At 33.6% G+C, this 20810-nt stretch overlaps 2 protein-coding genes across 6 annotated transcripts in view; one reads left to right on the forward strand and one right to left on the reverse strand.

Annotated features, from left to right (window-relative positions):
* Positions 1–4514, forward strand: part of LOC127165547 (apoptosis-inducing factor 3) — a 29183-nt gene extending 24669 nt beyond the window's left edge. For all 5 annotated transcript variants that reach the window (XM_051110281.1, XM_051110280.1, XM_051110283.1 and 2 more), the window contains one exon: positions 2017–4514. In XM_051110281.1, coding sequence (XP_050966238.1) covers positions 2017–2059 — 43 coding nt within the window. In that variant the 3' untranslated portion in view covers positions 2060–4514. The remainder of the gene's footprint in view (positions 1–2016) is intronic.
* si:dkey-98f17.5 (uncharacterized protein LOC569123 homolog) lies at positions 4505–20747 on the reverse strand. The gene is made up of 12 exons (XM_051110285.1): positions 20596–20747; positions 19889–20000; positions 19316–19409; positions 16546–16600; positions 13220–13360; positions 11434–11594; positions 11022–11120; positions 10401–10546; positions 9202–9373; positions 8990–9102; positions 7590–7677; positions 4505–5593 (listed from the first exon to the last, which is right to left on the reverse strand). The coding sequence occupies exons 1-12, from the start codon at positions 20708–20710 to the stop codon at positions 5540–5542; spliced, it is 1350 nt and encodes a 449-aa protein (XP_050966242.1). The 5' UTR covers positions 20711–20747; the 3' UTR covers positions 4505–5539.
* Between the last annotated feature and the right edge of the window lie 63 nt (positions 20748–20810).

Below are 20810 nucleotides of genomic sequence, written 5' to 3' on the forward strand. Positions count from 1 at the left end.
TCACGCTGAACGTAGGCGGAACTACAGACCCAGTGTTTACAAAGCGAATGCACAAAGACTAAGAAAGTGCAAGTAAGTTCAACGATACAACGATGTCCTCCTCTCAAGTTGTAGGAGTTTTTCGCCATACTTAGTACACAGACGATGAATTTACACGTGATTCATAGTAGTGATAGAAAGTTTGGATCATTTTACCGACTCTGACCTTCGTCTCATTCAGCAAAATGAACTAATCTTTTTGAGTCATTTCGTTCATTTAGGCAAAATATATTTAAAATGTTACGTGTTACTTCCCTAACACATCTACTGCTTACACAAACGTTGATCACACTACAAACAAGACAAATTTATAATGCTATAAGAAACAGAAAAGATTAATTCCTTTTTTTCCTGGGGCTTTTAGTCTATGATTAGCTCACCTCACCTCTTATCTGACAAGTTTTCAGGTTTGAGTTGTTCGTTCATCACGTGACAGCCCCATAAGATGAACGAACAACTTGAAAAACCCGAAGACCCGAAGAAAACAGGTGAACTAATTCCAGTACAGAACCTAATAGGATGTTGCGCATGCGCGACTGAACGAATCACTCCCCGAGACGACTCGTTCTTCCCGAGTCACATTAAAGATTCGTTCAAAATGAAAGAATCGTTCAAGAATGACCCATTACTAATTCGTAGCATCGTGGACGCGCATCCCAGAGCCTGTGCTACACAAGCTTTTGTGCTTAAAAAGTATACAAATTTTTATTTTCCGAGAAAAATGATGATTGTTTCACTAGATAAGACCCTTCTTCCTCAGCTGGGATTATTTAGAGCCCTTTGAAGCTGCATTTAAACTGCACTTTGGAAGTTCAAAACGGGGCACCAATCAAGTCCATTATATGGAGAAAAATCCTGAAATGTTTTCCCCAAAAACCATAATTCCTTTACGACTGAAGACAGAAAGACATGAACATCTTGGATGACAAGGGGGAGAGTAAATTGTTTGTAAATTGTTGTTCTGGAAGTGGATTTCTCCTTTAAGCAGCAAATTAGCATATTAGAATGATTTCTGAAGCATTATGTGACACTGAAGACTGGAGTAATGATGCTGTAAATTCAGCTTTGCATTACAGGAATAAATTGCATATTAAAATATATATTAAAATAGAAAAGAGTTATTTAAAATTGTAATAACATTTTATAATTTTGCAGTTTTAGCTGTATTTTTAATCAAATAAATGCAGCCTCAGTGAGCATAAGAGACTTCTTTCAGTTTACTACACAGTGTATGAGAAAATCCCCTTTATAATGAGTTTATTTTTGCCTCATTCATAAGCACTTACTCTTAATTCAAGGATGTTTGTGCAACCTGGCAAGTGTGGAAGACTGTGGAATGACCTACATAACAAGACCAGTTCACACAGCAGTGTTATTTTAGTACTATTTACATACTATTATAGTTCTTTTAATATTTTGGAATCAGCTTAATTGTTTTTATTGTAATTTTTGTTTAATTTGTACTAATTTTGTGCTTTTGTTTTTGTAACATTAAATATTATTTAAACATTTATTTTTTATAGGTTTAATGTATTTTTATTCCACTTTTTGTATTAGTTCAGTTTTTTAGTAGGTAATTTGACTTCAGTTTGAACTTTCAGTTTTCAGTTTCTAATTTCCATTTAGTTTAGGTTTTTCATCTAATATTTAATTTTTTATTTTATATTATATATTTTTATTTTATTCCAATTAACAAACAATTTTTAATAGTTTTAGTTTATGAATATAATCTCCTTAGCTAGAACCTTTTTTTTTTCTTTTTTGCTGTTTATGTTTGTTATTATTTAAAATTTCAGTTATCATTTAATTTAATAATTTAATTTAATAATATACATTTAATTTAATTAACAAAAATATTTGTGCTAGTTTTAGTTAACGATTTTAACTTTGACATACTCATTGCATATGAACCTTTTTTACTAGAAATTACAATAACCGATGTTTCAAAATGTGTTTTGTATTATTTTTTTCCTGCAGGACAGGAGACATGTCATGGCTGATCGATAAAGGCTCACAGTGAGGATGTGATTGGCTCAGCACAGCAAGCTCCTTGAGTTTTCCTTGCCAAACTTGGACGATCTCCTGTAACAGACGTAGTCTTAGTGCTGCAGTTGGTTAAGTGGGACACTAGATGGGAGACGTACGCCGTCCTAACCCAAGCACCTGGGCCGTGCCGAGGACATCGTCCCCATGAGGTGGAACCTCTCTCCGGGCCTGGATCCGTTCACAGCACTAACAAATGAGCCATACCTGGTTTTTAACCCTCTGTACTAGACGGGACAGTTCTCTCTCTCTCTCTCTCTCTCTCTCTTGCGGGTTGGTCGACTCTTTTGCATGAAGCATCTGCCTGTACACAATGTTCATGGGAGAGCGGTTAAGGGGAATTGTCATATTTTATTTTGTACATGTGACTTTGTATATAGCTGTTAACTGGAGATACATTCAAACAATAAGTCTGCACTTTTTTTTTTCTACCGAACCTCTGCTAGCCAGGCTACGGGAACGAGAATAGAGTTGATGCCTGGCTCACATCGAAATATGCAGCTTCGCTTGTGGCAGTTTGTAGATGTAGAGAGAGCAGATGCATGATAATTCATATGCACAGGGCATTAGTTTTCATCAAGACTCTCCCAAAGGATCTTAATATGGGATCATTATTCAGGGAAGGGAACAAGTTCCATATGTCAATGTCTATGAATATAAATCAAATATAATATATGATATAGTATTAATATATTTCAGAATTCACAGGTAGATGGGTGAATCTCACAAAACCCATATCCAAAAGAAATGAAATATATATATTGCTTAAAAGAAAATTAAGCCTGTTTTTAGGACCATTAACTTTTTTTTTCATTCTGACATTATTTTCTTAACATTTACCCCAAATTCCCATTACTGTAATGAAAAATGATATATATATCAGGGTCAGAAATTAACTTTTCCAGGGGGAAATACTTGAAGTGATTTCCAGGGGCATTTTTTTTTTTTTACATTTGAGGGCAATTCTTATTTATTTTTATCACCTTATTATTTTAAAAACTATATGTTGTCTTTAATTTTAAATACTTGCATTTACCCAATTACTTTAATCAATATTTTAAACTGTTGTCAATAACAATACTGTTTAAAATTGTATCTAAATTATACATGTAAAACACAGGAGCTCATAAGGCTGCAATATTATGACAGAAAGCATTATTGTAGATTATTGCTCTTTATATTGTAATAATGATTATTAATATCGATATAGAAAACAATATAAAACATTTTTGTTTCGTTTTGGGCACGTCACATTCTGGCTTCACCGACAAACATGTCCGTCCAGTACAAGTCTAGCACAAGTTATGCAAAAACTCTACAAGCTACAAAATAAATTTTTTTTTTTTTTACCTCATATCTTTACTGTGTTGTTTACGCTGAGGGAATTTGCGAATAATCATCAACAGCTCCAGGGTTCAGCGCTGACTAACCTAAGCCCATCTGATTGGCCAATGCATTCCTAAGTACAACAGAAACGCGTTTGATTGGCTATAAGGCTCAAAGTTGCATCAAACGTCGCGTAAAAGCAATCTGACGTATTATGATCGAACCTAAATGTAATTCCACGAATTGACACTTTTAATTTATTTCATTTTAATCGTGACAGCCGATATACATTGTTTAATTGTCTTGAGTTTATGCGTTTTTGTTCATTTTGACATTATTATGCCCTCTTTAATTTCCGACCCTAATACTAGGCCTATATTTGAAAAAGGAATACATTTTATTTTAAAATACATTTTAACAGTCATTTTATATAAATACAGTATAAACACTTTTTGAGGGCATTATTTTCAGCACATTTTCCCAATTCTCTCCTTTCTTCAATGTTTCACTAATTACTGTACTACAGCAAAATATATACAGTTTTTTTTCTTTTATGGTTTTGTGGTGAAGTATGACCTGGATGTGTTATTGACAGGCATTATGAACTGCTGAATCTTTATTTAATTCTCCCAGCCATTAAGCATTTCAAGTTCAAATCTACTATAAATTCTCCATGGCAATAATGCGATACTGTCATTTTGAATGTTCTCACCCCAAACTGAAGCATGAGCCCATGCACCAGGACTGGCCTGAAACACGCTGACCTTTAACAATGACAATATACCTCTTGCTCATGGGAACTGTGGTTGCCCTGCTAGAAAAATTGCACAAGATGACAAATATTTAAAGCTATAACTTTATCGATAGAAATGCTCGTATTATAAGAGGCTTGTATTTTCTGACTAATCGTAAAATGATTTATTGACGACAGATTGATTGATTGTTGATTGTATTTTTAGATTGTACGCAATAATAACGAATGCTTTTCTTGTAGCTCTGACCTCCTATAGCTTTTCTTCGGTACTAACTCAGGGATTGGAGGTTTCAGTCATATGGGACAGGTTCTGGTGGAATAAAAAATGAATAAATTTGTTGCTATAACATTTTATTCTGCTGCTTGTTCTTTCACATATACTTAGACAGTGGAATACAAAGTTTTGAGTTTATCAAAGATGGCATTTTTTCTGTAAGACAGATAAAAGTTGGCATAGCTGAAAAAAAAACCTTTTAAAGCCTTTTTTACACTATGAAATCTGAATTATTGCAGTCCTAAAAAAGTTGTTTTTGCAACACTGAGGTAAATGCATTTTCTCCTCAAAATCATGGAAGTGCTACAGTTTCTTAAAAGTTACAAAAATTAAATAAAATAAGCTAATGAAATATAACTAAATTAAATAAAACTAAAAAATTGATCAGTGCATGATTCCACCCTGCACCCTGTATACATGGACGGGTAAAAAACTGAATCTCCCTTAGTATGCATCTCCAAAACCAGCTATTTCAAAGGGGGGAAAATGATGCAAGTCCTTAGTATTCATAAAACAATGCCCTAAGAAAAATTTAAAACGTTACAATTTTTAGGTAGCATCACTTTAAAACACCAAACAATCATATATAAACAATGTACATAGACAAACATGCAACCGTACATTCAAATACATATGAATGACAGGAAGACCTAAAGTGAATTAAAGTTTTTTCTGTGGCTGCTGGGAGAAATTCTTCTGTTACATTATAAAAAAATACAAATGTGATTTATAAAATAAACACTGAGTATGTGAGGTTGAATTTGGTACCTTTGGTTTCTCCCACAGTGCACCTGGAGATCAAAAGAAGGCCACAGAAACCAGGCTAATGTCTCAGTATATCATATAATGCAGCTTATTGGCTATAAACAGTTCTGGATCTGATTATTAAAAATGATTCATGTAGAAAAACTAGCTGGTGTAAGATAACATTGAGGTCATGTTTGTATATCACATTTTGTTCAACACTATTCACATTTAACAAAAAGGCACTGATTTGTTATTCTCACTTGTGTAAATATGAAACTACATCAGTATTTCACGCATGGATGTGCTTTGTATAAATTATCCAGATGACTCTGATGACTCTGTCATGCTGGCTTCCTTCAGAAATCATATTCTGCAGCACACTGGCGAAGATACTCCTCATACAGTTTGCGCTAAGATAAAGATGACAAATATTACAAGATTAGAAGACAAACATCCTCTTGAATGCTTCAAAAGGCTTACATTTCCAATGCAGGTTCAGTTTTTGATACTCTTACATCTCTGCTGAAAAACCAACATGGAAGTAAGGTGGTTAGCTGGTATCACAGCCAAGCCAAGTTGGTTAAGTTGGCCTGGTTTTGATGGTTTTAGAGGTGTTTTAGGCACTTGTCAGCTGGTCATAATAACTCAACATATTTTTTTAAATGTATGTCTATATTTGTATGTTGCTATCTGTAAATGTTTAAATGGCTTAAATAGGCAATTTTTTTAGAGTAATACTTTCATAGTGCAAAATGTAAAATACAGTAAAATATGATAGAACTATTTAATCATAGAACAGTTATAAAAAGCAATAAAAGCAATATTTACCTACATATATATGTATGTATGTATGTGTATATAAAGTGCATTGCAAAAGTATTCAACCCCCTCTTTTTATGTTTTATGTTGCAGCCTTATGTTAAACTGGTTTGAATGCTTTTTTTCCCCCACATCAATCTACACTCCAAACACTATAATGACAAAGCAAAAAAAAAAAAAACCAAACCAAACCAAACAAAAAAAATGTATTTGTGACAACTTTGCAAATATAAAGACATTGTATATATATATATATATATATATATATTTTAAACTGAACTGACAGTTAAAAAAAAAAAAAATAATAATAATCAAGAATTAATTAAGAAATTAATCATTTTCGCAACAATTTTGCTAATTAGGTTTAACTTTGAGACTCTACCATTAAACGATTTGGGGTTTTGGGGTATGATTTTATAATGTTCTTGAAATAACTCTCTTCTGCTCATCATGGCTGCATATATTTGATCAAAAATATAGTAAAAAAAAAAAATAGTCATTTTGTGAAATATTATTACATTTCAAAATAACTGTTTTCTATTTTTATATATTTTAAAATATAATTTATTCTTGTGATGCAAAGCTGAATTTTCAGCATCATTACTCCAGTCTTCAGTGTCACATGATCCTTTAGAAATCATATCATAGTATGCTGATTTGGTTCTCAAGAAGTATTTCTTCTTCTTATTATTATTAGAAATGCTGAAATGGCTTCTGCTGCTTAATAATTTTTGTGGAAACCACAATAAACCACAAAATTTTCAAGGTCCTATCCGTAAATAATAAAACAAAAAGACAGTACTTATTTAAAATATAAATCTTTCATAACATTATTAATGTTTTTAGTTTACTTTTGATCAATCAAATTCATCCTTGCTTATTATAAGTTTTATTTTATTTAAAAAATGTACGTCTTTAGGAAAATACATAACTTACTACATTCACAGTGATCCTTAATTATATACACTGCCCTCCAAAAGTTTGTAAACACCCCTTGGCAAAGTGTGGTTTTGGATGATATTAGCATAAATGTGTATTATTTTTGGGTGCAAATACATTAAAGTAAGTTGTCATTATCACTGAAGACCAGCAATAATAATTTTCATTTTTATTACATAATAATGGCAATATATACATGTCAAAGTCAGACATGCCCCTTTGCCAGCTGTGATGCCTGGTTACTGGTTTAAACTTGGCCCAGGTTTATAAAAGATTTTTGGGTCAGCACCTTAATAGCTTCAACAACTGATTGCCAATTAAGTTTAGAATACAATTAATTTAGGGCCAGATTATGCAGAGCTGTAATAGCTGCTAATGGTGGATATTTTGATGAATTGAAAATGTAAGTTTTTTCTATGTATAAACTGTCTATGTAATAAAATATGTTTTTGTAGTTTGTGTTGTCCCTTATCAGTGCAAAATTATCACAAATTAAAAAGAATTCATGCCAATATTGTCCAAACCCCACTTTTCTAGAGCGTTTCCAAACTTTTGGAGGGCAGTGTACATTATATACAACCACTTTAATTTGGACTGAACAGGAAACTACATAAACGGCATCATCAGTAATGGTAATGTATGTCTTACCTTCTTGGATTTGACAACATCTTGGATGTAATCACTGTACTCAGCCAGTTTCTTCTTCTCTCTCTTAGTCAGCGTCTTACTGCCCTGGCTGAAGGAGATCAGAGCATTGAGAGGACTGCTGTTAAACTGATGAAGTGACCATTAAAAAAACAGAAATCAGCTCAAGAGTCAAATTACTTAAAGTGGCAAAGTACACTGAAAGATTAAACGCTAGCATTCAGTGATTATATTTGATTGAAATGTTGATATGTTGTACAAATCCAGTCGAACAAAAATTTATTCAGACACTTTCAACATTTCTCACATTAACGCAGTTTATTCACTATAGTTCAGAAAAAGGTAATAAAATATGACAAGAACTCAGAGTTAAACTGTGTCAGAACAAATCCATCCTGATCATGTCATATAACTATGATAGAAAGATATGTAATGGATTACAATCAACCAAAAATACAATAATTCTGGTGTCTGAATAATTTTTGGTTAGACTGTATATCTTGACATATGTTAATATACATTAATAGTAAAACTTTAGATTTTAAGAGTTTTCCCTCAGTAAACTCCTAATTTGCTGCTTATTGATAGTAAGTAGTAGTAGAGTAGTAGTAGTTATTTATTTATATTGCCATGTCAACATCAAAGGCTATTGTCATGGCAAAAACTGAGTTGGAATAACACAAACATTACATAAACACAAAATAAGATATTTTTTTAATCTGAAATCTTTTCTGGTAAAATCTTATTAAACAAGTCCCTGAGTGAGCGTACTTCATAAAACATTTTCTGCTTGCTGTTGATAATTAGTAAGGTAGTTGTTTATAGTAGTTATGTTTAGGTATTGGGGAGATTTAAAGGATCTAGAATATGATGTTAGCATATTAATATACATGAATATATATGAAGAAGATGCCGTATGGCAGGCAGATCAATATTATTGCAGTTCTACTTTGACCTTTCAAAACAGTATGTAAAATAGTAAGCATAATGCAAATGATCATGTTTGGCACTGGACCTCATTGCATGCATGCTGGATTTTGTGAGTGTTGTGTAACAAATTTGTTTTTTTTTTTTTGTTTTTTTTGCATTGGGAAAGTTGAGAAAATTATGTAAAAAGTCTTAGTTTGTTGTACTGGAAGTCAAGTGCATTTCATTGTGGGATACATATTTTTCCATGCTATATGCTTTATTGTATATTGATTTGTTTTTAATCATAGTATCTGGCTATTCTGTATAGACAATTTGCATGCTGTGTACAGTACACACTGCACTGTACACTGCTGAACAAATAGCGATTCCAAACATAGCCAAATGATAAAGTGTCAAATAAATAAATGTAATGTCAGAGTTACGGTGCCCCCTTGTGACAACAAAAGGAAAAATTTACAGACAATTTTGCTCACCGTGCAAAATACTTGGCTAGAAAGAACATAAAGTAGCACGCAGTACTGAAGATGATCACAAACATTATCTGCCAGTCTTCAGGTATCCAGTCCCACAGATACACGACTACTCCCTAATAAACACGCATAGATAAACAGAAAAAGTAAAACACAGATTCACCTGTGATTGGAACCAATCTTAATCTTCAGAAAACATGAAAATAAGAACATACTGTTGAAATATAGAGTGTTTTAGTCAAACCCTCTCCGACAAGAGAGTCCAATTCCTCTGGAGCGAAAGTGCTGATGATGAAGCTGAGGATGAAGATCGATGGAAGGAAGATTCCCAGAACTCCACACAGGAAAGAATTAAAACGATTGCTTTTATTACTGCTCACATTCATCCTGAGGGAACACAAATACATGCAAAATTGATAAATATTACATATACAGTTGAGGTCATAAGTTTACATACACCTTGCAGAATCTGCAAAATGTTAATTATTATACCAAAATAAGAGGAATAATACAAAATGCATGTTATTTTTTATTTAGTACTGACCTGAATAAAATATTTAACAAAAAATGTTTACATGTAGTCCACAAGAGAAAAAAAAAAATGACCCCTTTCAAAAGTTTACATACACTGTATTCTTAATACTGTGTTGTTATCTGAATAATGCACAGCTGTGTTTTTTTTGTTTAATTATAGTTGTTCATGAGTCCCTTGTTTGTCCTGAACAGTTAAACTGCCCACTGTTCTTCAAACAAAATCCTTTAGGTCCCGCAAATTCTTTGGTTGTTCAGCATTTCAGCCCTTTCCAACAATGACTGTATGATTTTGAGATTCATCTTTTCATACTAAGTACAACTTAGGGAGACTCATATGCAACTATTACAGAAGGTTCAAACGCTCACTGATGCTCCAAAAGGAAACACAATGCTTTAAGAACTGGGGGTGTAAACATTTGAACAGAATGAAGATGTGTACATTTTTCTTATTTTGCCTAAAAATCATATTTTTTCATTTAGTACTGCCCTTCAGAAGCTACAGAAGATACTTACATGTTTCCCAGAAGACAAAATAAGTATAATTTACCCTGATCTTCAAATTCAAAAAGTTTTCACCTCCCGGCTCTTAATGAATAATTTTTTTCTTTCCAAATCATCAGTGAGTGTTTGAAACTTCTGTAATAGTTGCATATGAGTCCCTCAGTGGTACTCAGTGTGAAAAAGATGGATCTCAAAATCACATAGTCATTGTTGGAAAGTGTTCAAATACACAAAAATGCTGAAAAACCAAAAATATGTGGAACCTAAAGGATTTTTCTAAAGAACAGTAGGCAGTTTAACTGTTCAGGATGAACAAGGGACTCATGAACAACTATCACTAAACAATGATGTGATACAGTGTGTATAGATGGATGTATACCGGTCCTGTTCCAGTGTACGGTTGATGGTAGAGAGGATCAGATTACAGTCTTTCTCCAACTGGTCAAGTGTTTTCTGCACTGCCTGGTTTATGCTCTTCTCTATGGTTTCACAAACCTCATCAATCTGGTTGACGCATCTGCTGGGCTGCACACACAAATACACAAGCCGTTAGCTTCATAACATTACTGTTGAACCCCTGATGTCACATGGACTATGTTAACGATGTCCTTACGACCTTTCTGGGCCTTGACCGTTTCAGTTGTGTTGCTGTCTATGCAGGGTCAGAAAGCTCTTGAATTTAATCAAAGATTTCCAAATTTGTGTCTTACAGATTTGGAATGACCTCAGGGTAAAAAATTAATAATAATAACAGAATTTTCATTTTTGGGTGAACTATCCCTTTAAGTTGGGCTTTAAGAGAAGCGTCTCACTCTCTTTAAGTGTCTCTGCTAACAGACAGAACTAATTAATGTAAATGCTGCAGAGAGACATAAATCCATTTCCTCTGACACAGCAGTGCAGCGTTGCCAGGCTTCCATTACTCATGTCACTTCCTGGAGGGAAACCATGGACATTCAACCAGCACAGCAATCTGTCACAGCAAATCATCATTTCTTACTTTTTGAGGGTTGGGGATGTATATTGTGGGCATTTCGAAGCCACATTTATTGAGTCCAGGTCTCCTGCACAGCTCTTGGACGATCTGCATCATCACTCGCTGTGGGAACAAAATCAACACCAACACTGACTGAGACATTTGACCTTAAGATGGGCTAATGCTAAATAGGTTTAAAGTGACAGACACACTCCAGGAGGATTGGATTTGTAATAGCACCTGTTTGGCTTCCTGTCAGAGAACAAACTATTATGGCATAAAGATCAGGATTACATACTGAAGTGAGACTAGAAATCACCATATTAAATTTGTAAGTCCCATTATGCATTTGGTTCCAGACAGAAATATATCAGATTACTGGGGTAAAATGTTTTAAACATTCATATTGACTTTAAGGACACACACTCATACACACCTGTCTGTCTGTTTCTCGTCCAGCCTCATCAGCTTTGCTCAGGTAAAATCGCAGTTTGTCTCCACATTTCTCACTCAGCTTCTCAACGATGTTCAACGTACGCTTGCACAACGCTTGTCCCATCGGGTCAAAAAACACAAAGATGAGGTCCGCCTGTTCACCTGTAAATACACAGATGTGTAACATGAGAAGAAAGGTGTGAATCTAACAGTTGTGTGAATTAATTTAGGACAAAAAAACTAGTTAAACACTATTAGTGGTACTGATATTTGTCCATTTTGTTTCATTAGCTTAGAAAGATAATTTCCAATTTTTTGAAAAACACAATTTTGTTCCTGTGTTGACATTATTTTTGAAACAGGAAGTTAGGTTGGGGCATGTTGAAGGGCTTGTCCTTTCTTTCTAAAATAGAAAGTAGCTTTTAATTTACACCACAAGCCTTAATCCAAGATTTGCTACTTGTTTCAAAATGAGTCATCATTTTTTGGTCCAATGTCTCAGACTTGAAAGACTGTACATTTCGTACATAATCATTAAATGTGTCGGTGTTAATGTAGTATTATTTATATGCTATTATATTATATATTCATATTTTGAATTAGCTTTTATTTTTATGTTTTAAGTTTTTATTTTAATTTTAGGGTAAGTTTTAGTCATTTTATGGGCTTTTGTCATGTTTACTCTTTTATTAAATATTCATATTTAGCTTTCATTTTCTTTTTATTTCAGTTGTAGTATTTTAGTACTTAAACATTTTATTTCTGGTAGTTCATCTAACATTTATATTTTATATATTCATATCAGATTTATTTAATTAATGAAAAATTATTATTAATAGTTTTAGTTAACGATATCTACAATGGTACACAAAGTTAACATACAGTACTTTAAGTAAAAGACAAAAAACAGAGGAAATAATTAATAAATCTATCAGTTAAGTTCAACTGATAGATCTATACACAACACAAATAATGTAATACATGAGATCTCAGAGAACAGAAATGTCCCTTTTCTGTCACACAACCATTTCAGGTCATATTTATAAGTTAAACGCATATGAACATTTAACTTATGAATATGAATCATAAATTTAATTTAAAAAATACTGTTTTGTGGCTCTTTAATGTGTCATGACAGATTTTATTGGATAAATCAACATGTTTTCTTATTTACTTAAAACAAGAAAAATACATGAATGGATATCAGAACGTATTTTATTTAAACCGTGGAAAGACGTCAATACACAATTTTTAGTTTACGTCCACCTAAGTTAATCAACTCTCCTGTCTGATTTGTTTGTCGAACATAATGGCGGAATCAGTGTTCTGATTGGCAGATCGCCTGTCAATCAAGCTGTTTGCGAAGGGTCAATTAAGAGACTTTGAACTTTCTTTCACCCACGAGTTTCCGAGTTGGTGGCGTGACAGTAAGAAAACGTCAGACGCAATGGATGCAGCATCTGTATTGATGGTAAATTTGTATTATATATTATATATTTGTCATTTACAATAAAACTAAGTTGCACCAAATAAATAAAAGATAGTACTGTACAGTTACAATAGAATATATACTAATTCAATTTTTTTAATTAAATTAAATAAAAACAAAGCAAAAACACACAGACACACATTTTTTACTTATCAGTTTGTAGAAGTGGAGTTCAAACATTTTGATGGTGCATTCAGAATTGATTAAGTGTTTGATTAAGAAGACAAGCAAAATGTGCTGGGCTCCAGGAACAGCTATAGAAGCTATAAATGTCCAAAATGATGAGACACAGCCTTACCAAAAGAAGTAATGGCACAGTTGACATCAAAAGGGTACACCATATCTCCATCCACCAACCCTGGAGTGTCCACAAACGTCACCAGGCTGAATTTCTTCTGTTTGGAGGTGGAAATCTCAGCGCTCAGGTAATCCGTGACACCTACAATATACAACTGCAGGCATTTATAAAACTGCGCTGGTATTAGAAACATAGGTCACCCTAATAAGTGCAGATTCATCATGTGGATTTTAAGGGCAGTAACGATCTATTACTTCAAAACTAATATTTACGGGAAAAAAAAAACATCTGATAAATAAAATGTTCATAAATACTAATCGACTCATCCAGTTTTCTTGACCACGCCCCCTCTGGTGGTCTGTTGTTATGGTTACCCACAACAGCTCTTCAACTGGCAGCTTTAAGGTGGAGTCACATAAAGCTAGCCAGTGAAGAACGACTGTGAAGCAACGCCAACCAGCCAATATTCACACGCTAAGAGTTTTGAAAGCACGTAAATACTACAAAACTACAATTTCTAAAGATTGCAATTGGTGCTTCACTGTGCAAAAGTCACCACAATGCCTGCTTTATGGGTGCTTACATGTTCTGAATGATTTTAGTATGCTGATATGCAATTGTTAAGGTGTTAGGTTTTAGGTGGTCTCTTACTCAAATATTTAGTTTTTTATCATCCGCCAGGTGAAAATCGCAAGTTAGAGTGTTTAGAAAATTAATATAGCACCTTAAATATACACAGTCACATCACATCTGCGGCTCAAACTGAAGCTCTTTTAGATAGTGACTGCAGGTGTGCAAGATCTTACACAAACCCGTCTTGTTCTGTCTCATCAACATTCAACAAAGGTGCACTAACACACCCTCAAATCTGTCTGTCCATCTCTCGGTTTCTTAACTGCTCTCTCTTTCTCATGTCAAAAAGATACTCTGATTTTAAATATTATTGTGCAGAGGTTTCATACAGAAAGACTTAATATTTTTCCTGAAATTACTTAGGGTAAAGACTATAAAATCAATGTGGATGATAAAATATATGCTTTTATTTTGCTGTGAGTACATACGATCACCATCATATACACTACCGTTCAAGAGTTTGAGGTTTGTAAATGAATCAAAAATATACTGAAAATTTAGCATTGCAATCACAGGAATAATTTTTCAAATATATAAAAATTGAAAACAGTTGTTTTTCTTTGTAATAATGTTCTACTATATTATTGTTTTACTGAATTTTGATCATGCAAATGCAGCCTTAGTGTGCACAAAAAAATTCGAAAATATCTGAAGAGTTCATTTGCAAAACAGATTTTTAAATTTTTAAAAATGTTCAAAAATCATGTTTTTTTTTTTATTCTGCTTTCCAAGTAATATTAAACAATCTGCAGTTGGTTTGTTTTGATTAAATAGTAATAACTGTAAATAATACAGCTACCTAACACAATACAACAATAAAAACATAACACAATAATTTTTATGATTTATGAAAATTAATAAAAACAGATTCATCTGTTTTTGCAAATAAAATCTTCAAATATTTTTGAAAAATGTTATGCACACCAAGGCTGCATTTGCATGATCAAAATTTAGTAAAAACAATAATATAGTGAAATTACAATTAAAAATAACTGTTTTCCATTTTTATATATTTTAAAATGTAATTTATTCCTGTGATGACAACGCTTTTGATTACTTTAATGCATCTTTCCTCAATAAATATATATAATAAATAAATAAATAAATCTTGCTGAACTCAAACTTTTGAATGGCAGCATATCCATGTAGTTCCTTTCATTCCACAGGTGCTACGTAATTAAAATCAGATGTAGTCATGTGCATGTGACATGCTCAATAACCAGGGATTATTAAGGGATCTTTGAGTCTTTTTAAAGGTGAAAAGGTAACTGGAGAGACGCGTCTCACTTTGCTGACTTTGCTGCCGAAAGGTGGAAGGAGATACCGAGGGATCTGCTCCACTGGGGAAAAGTCAAAGGTCAAGAAAGTGCTGCGTCATCTCCAAACCGCACAGCAGCACCACTGCGGAGAGACCCGAGTCATGATGATAGTGTCAAACTTATTGAGATAAGACAAACCAGCCAAAACCACACCCAAACAATGCACCAATCGCAAATCTCATTATATGTTCCTACGCAAAACCACATCCTGATGACCAACAGACATTTTAAACATCTGAACCCAAGAAAAACCTTCAATGCGACACATCATAGACGTTCCCACAAACATTTGCAACGCATTCATGTTAGTAGAATGAGCTTTATACAGACGAAAAAAAAAAGAATCTGAAAATGGTGGTTTATATTTAAAATAAAATGATGCATGCATGTATAATGCATTTTATAATTATGTCAAGTTTGGGTTCTGACTTTGCAATGGCTGTACAAAACGCCATTTCATATTTGTGCCTATTGTTGACCATCAATCGTATGTTCTCCGTAGCAGTAATGTGGGAAGACATTTCTCTGTCTATCCCACTGATGCTGCACTGTTGTCAACGTGAATGACTCATTCTGGTTCTCTGCACCGGGTGAACCCACACTGCCCACTGAAGAAATACTGCACGATCAGTGTGCGGCGATGATGCCCTCTGACACGCCCAAAGATCACTCACCTACACCAACGAAGTCCCATCACTCAGATACAGCCTAGCTGTGACATCAGCTGGACTCTCGGTTTTAACGGTTACATAAATACACAGCAAAAAGCGTTAAGTCAGCAGAGCCAGAGGGAGTTTATCGCGGTGCATGTGAATGAGATGAGTTGCTATGTTTCGCGCTCTCACTGCGCTGGCTGTACATACGCTTGCATGACTCAGTGTGAGGTGTTAGTCATAGCTGTAGATGCTACTGCCTCGACTACACATTTTCCTCAACCTAAGTCGAATTACTAATCAATAAATGAGGAAAATAGCACTAAATCTACACATTTTTAAAGGGTTTGGCTGTTTAATATCATACAGAATTGTCAGAACCCCTATTTTTGTTATTGTGTGCTACCATGTGACACTAATCAACAACGCCTAGAAGTTGTCGTTTACTTTCAGTCAATATGCATGGCACAAAAGAAATATTCATATCTGATAGTTCATATATGCACAGAAAGAAACAGGTGTCCAAAACTACAATAATGAATTGCAATGAAATGATAACAAAAAAAAGGTAAATCGAAGCAATGTACATCACTAAAAATCCCTATAGATCAGATTTAAAGATTCTGAAATATCTAAATTATGAGATAATATAGCACACACTATATATGTGTATATAATCATAGTTAATGTTAAATATTAATCTTAGATTAAAATATCCTACCTTTGAACTCCAGCAGAGGTCTGAAATGCGGGTAGAGGTGTAATGTTGCATTTCCCTGTGAGGAAAAGAAGCAAACATGTTGATAAAAGAAAGATAAGATACATTTAAAGAGGAGATGTTGTGTGAAGTCAGAAGCCAGGCCCCGCTGTAGGGAGGCTCCCTGCTATTCCTCTCTCTCGCTTTCTCTCTCTCTCTTTCTGCAGGCTGGATGATGGTGTGACACTCTCAACCACGCTGCAGCTCTCTTCCTGTTCTGCTGGTAGGCTCTTCCTGTAAGAGCTGATAATCCTTTCATATCATTCCTGCACCGTAATTGCATTACTCACGTTGAGGTCTTCACAGAGCCAGAGACGGAAGGAGAGAGAGGGAGAGTCCTATATGCTAAGTAAAAAAGACGCTGTGTCTTTAAGACAACCCCTTTGCTTCCAGAAGGAGCGACTGACTAAGCTGTGATATGGTCTACTCTTTCGCCACATGCACGCATGTATGATTTTCCCTCTCGCTCTCAAGGAAAAGTTTATTTTTTGGCCTCTTTTGCATACCTTTTTGCATTCTGCATGTAGGCATTTCTCTGATATTTTGGCCTTTAATAAGAACTTAATGATAAATGCTTTAAGTCATATTGAAATTTTTGGCTTTCTGACATTTTCAGACCATTTTTGGAAGACGGTCTGATGCTCACCAAGGCTGCATTTATTTAATTCAGTAAATTCAGTAATAAAAAAGTAATATTGTGAAATATTATTACTATTTAAAATAGCTCACCAATGCTGAATTTACAGTTAAACCTAAATGTGTTCAGACACCTTCAACATTTCTCACATCATCACATCGTCTTTTTCCTATATATCAGAAAATGATAATAAAATATAACAGGAACTCAGAGCTGAACTGTGTTAGAACAAATTAATCTTGATAATGTCAGATATATTTGATGGAAAGGTATGTAATGGATTACAATCAACCAAAAATTCAGACAACTGTTAGTATGACAGTATTTACACAACTATCAATACTTTTTGTTGACTAACAATTTTTTACAAAATTACCAAGCATTGCTTCCATAGAGTAAAAAGATTGCATTAGCAATTAAAGAAAAAACACTTAAGCAAAACATAGTCAGGTCAAGTGTCTGAACAATTTTTGGTCCCAAATTGTTATCAATTTTACTGTATGAAGAATTTTTGGGTATAATATGTCACAGTTTACTTTATTTTGCTATGCTCATGCTTACTTAAATGAACTGTAGTGTCCTGCACCCAGTAGTAAAAAAAAAAAAAAATCAAAAATTATATCTGGTGTCTGGTTTGATTTTTTTGATGGTTTGATTTGAATATATTTTAAAATGTTGTGCCACAAAATAATTTTTGTTTTTCAGAATTCTTTGATGGACAGAAAGTTATAAAGATTAGCATTTACTTGAAATATATAATTATTATTATTTTTTTAATAACAAAACAAAGACTATTCTGCCACGTTTGATCAATTTAATGCATCCTTGCTGAGAAATTAATTAAAAACAAAAACTAAACAGAAAACTTACAGACCTTACAGGTTTGAACAGTATTTATTATACGTAAGATTATTCTTTTTTTTCTCTCTTAGAAAACAAATTTGTAAAAAAGTTAAACTACAATAAATATTTTCTATCTATTTAATTAAATTGCTGTCAATTAAAGATATTAAATATATTTTTGTTCACACTAATTTCTGCAGATCTAACTTATGTTGCCTTAATCCAAACAGTATTTTACTGCCACAGTATTTTATTGTATTTAAATTCATTCCAAATTATTTCTTTCAGAAAAAAATTCAGAAATTCCATCTGCATCTGCTCACAAGTACATTTTTTTCTGGACTTGTGCCATTAAAGAGGAAAACTGAATGAGAACAGGGGAACAGCAGGGAACAAGATTGGGCTTTTTTTTTCAAATTTTCTGTTCTGATAGGAAAAAACATGCAGAATGCTGTAAAATGTATTTAAACAGAACAATGTATTAAATTAATCTCTTACTGGTAGCTGAAAGAATACAAACAGTTTACATAATATTCTTTAAAAATAATGTCAGGAATGAGCAGGAAAAGTGTCCTTAGAAATTCATTAAAGCAGGTTCAGCTAATGTGTTTTCATTTGATCGAACTCTTTGCAGCCAGAGAAGACCCCTTCTGGTCAAGATGATGTGACCCATAAGTCATTATTATTAATTGCCCCATAATTAACAGCACTTACAAATGCGCTTTCACAACTCATGTAGAGTCACGCGACTCTTCCGCTCATCCACCATATTTATGACCATCAAGAGCGCAAAATAATGGCAGTAAATACAAAAACATTAAAAATACACTATTGATCTTGGTATACCTCCGTTTATTTGCATTATTTGCACTCCTCTACTGGTACATGGAAATGGATTGTGCATTAAATGGATATAAATGTCCTTGAATGTTAGATAGTAGGGTCTGTGCTAACTTGAATTGGGTAAAATTTATTCCAGAGCCTGGTTGGATCAAATCCAATGATCAGTGTTTATTCTTGGCATCTGTGTTTGTCTGTTTTTGTATTCAATGACATTACTCTGCCCTGCTGTTGCTCTTAAATATGAGTAGAAAAAGTCAGTACTGAAGTAAAAAGGTGGTCAGTGTACCTACACAATCAACCATAAAAACCATTTCACATGCACCATACACAGGGGTTAAAAGTGTAAACTGTGCACCTTAAACAGCTTTTTACAATAATCTGCTTTTCTGGTGTGCACTTAAATGTACTTACAGTTAGTGACTCTCGTTTTCTTCCACTAGTTATAAACGTGAAGCCTTGTGTCTCAATGGCAACACCTGTCTTCTGTATGTGCTCTTCTACATACCTGAAAAATAAATTTAATTTAAATTTATTTTATCCCATGATTATATACAAAATATATCCTCTTTTGTAATCTTAGTTTTAACTCTTAACATTTTTTAAGAACTATATGGTCAAATGAGGTGAGGGCCTTAAAATGATTTTAATTTTAATTAATTGTATGATTTCTAGACCTGAAAAAAAAATCATGAAAATTAATAAAATCTTAAAATGCCATGGGCATTTTAAACAATTTATTTATCAGGCTGAAATTGTGAGTACAATATTTTTTAATTTATAACCACAACATGGTGCCTTAGAGTTAAAAAGGATAAAATACACAATATAATGGAACTTGATGTTGGTATATAAGAACAAAATCAGGGAAAACAAATAGCATTCTCATTAAAAACATGCATCTCTGTATAAACTTCATCTCCAGATCAGATTCTATGAAATCATTTTGAGATACAAATGGTTTTTAGATGTGAAAAGTGTGATTACCAGTTAATAAAGGAGCTTTTTCCGGCCGAATGGTTTCCCATAATCATAACTATGATCTTTTTCCGCGGCGGTAAGAGCCTCACTCCCAAACTCTCTGCAATTTTCACCAATCCTGTGAAAAACATCCAGACAAAAGGAGCTTTATTATCAGTACTAGATGTCCTATTGCTTTCCAACGTTTCTTAGATTCAAAGAGAATAATACTATTGCACTGTTTTATAAATGTGCTTACAAACATGCAGTTTGCACCTGTATATACTGTATATACTGTAAATATTGTATGTTGCTGCCCTTTAAAAGACCTTTCGGTTTAGATGTACTTGTGGACATTGTATAATCATGAATTTACATATGCTGCATTATTAATATGTATTCTGTACTGCCCCATAGACTACAGTAGTGTGACATGCAGAGACAACTGGTCAACATGACTGTGTCTCAAATCCCTTTGAGCTGCCTACAGTACATATCATATGATGGCCAAAACTGTAGCCGGTAGACGGCTTGCTAAGTTTTTTTAGACACAGTCAATAACACAACTATTGAAAGAGTGACTACTATAAATACAACTAACAGCATTTTATATTTCGGACGTTTGATGGTTGAACTTTCAAGCGGATTTTTATCTTACAATGTTTCATAATGTCTAGCTCATCATGACACAAATAGCAACATGTGTTTACATACGAATGGTAGCCGTCATTTACCGTTGTCGTTGTCGATATATAAATCGTGACATTCTTTCAGTATTCTTTCACTCGGTGTTGTAATAGTCGATTCCAGAGGATTTGCTACAGCCCGCGGCTTCTTACAGCCTGACATGTTGAAAATGTGTAGGACTGATTTTCACCGGCGCCAAAAGCGGGGGAACCAAAATAGTGTCGCACACATGTGGAAACGTCAGTTATGTAAAGCTTTGGCG

Source organism: Labeo rohita, chromosome 5, assembly GCF_022985175.1.
Source record: "Labeo rohita strain BAU-BD-2019 chromosome 5, IGBB_LRoh.1.0, whole genome shotgun sequence".
Taxonomy (NCBI): Eukaryota; Metazoa; Chordata; class Actinopteri; order Cypriniformes; family Cyprinidae; genus Labeo; species Labeo rohita.

Excerpts from the sequence above, each read along its gene's own strand:
- si:dkey-98f17.5 (XM_051110285.1), bottom strand. The coding sequence starts at position 20,710 with ATGTCAGGCTGTAAGAAGCCGCGGGCTGTAGCAAATCCTCTGGAATCG. Across the intron at positions 20,001-20,595 it reads ATATATCGACAACGACAACG|GATTGGTGAAAATTGCAGAG; the intron begins GTAAATGACGGC and ends TGTTTTTCACAG. Across the intron at positions 9,374-10,400 it reads CGTACACTGGAACAGGACCG|GATGAATGTGAGCAGTAATA; the intron begins GTATACATCCAT and ends GTGTTCCCTCAG.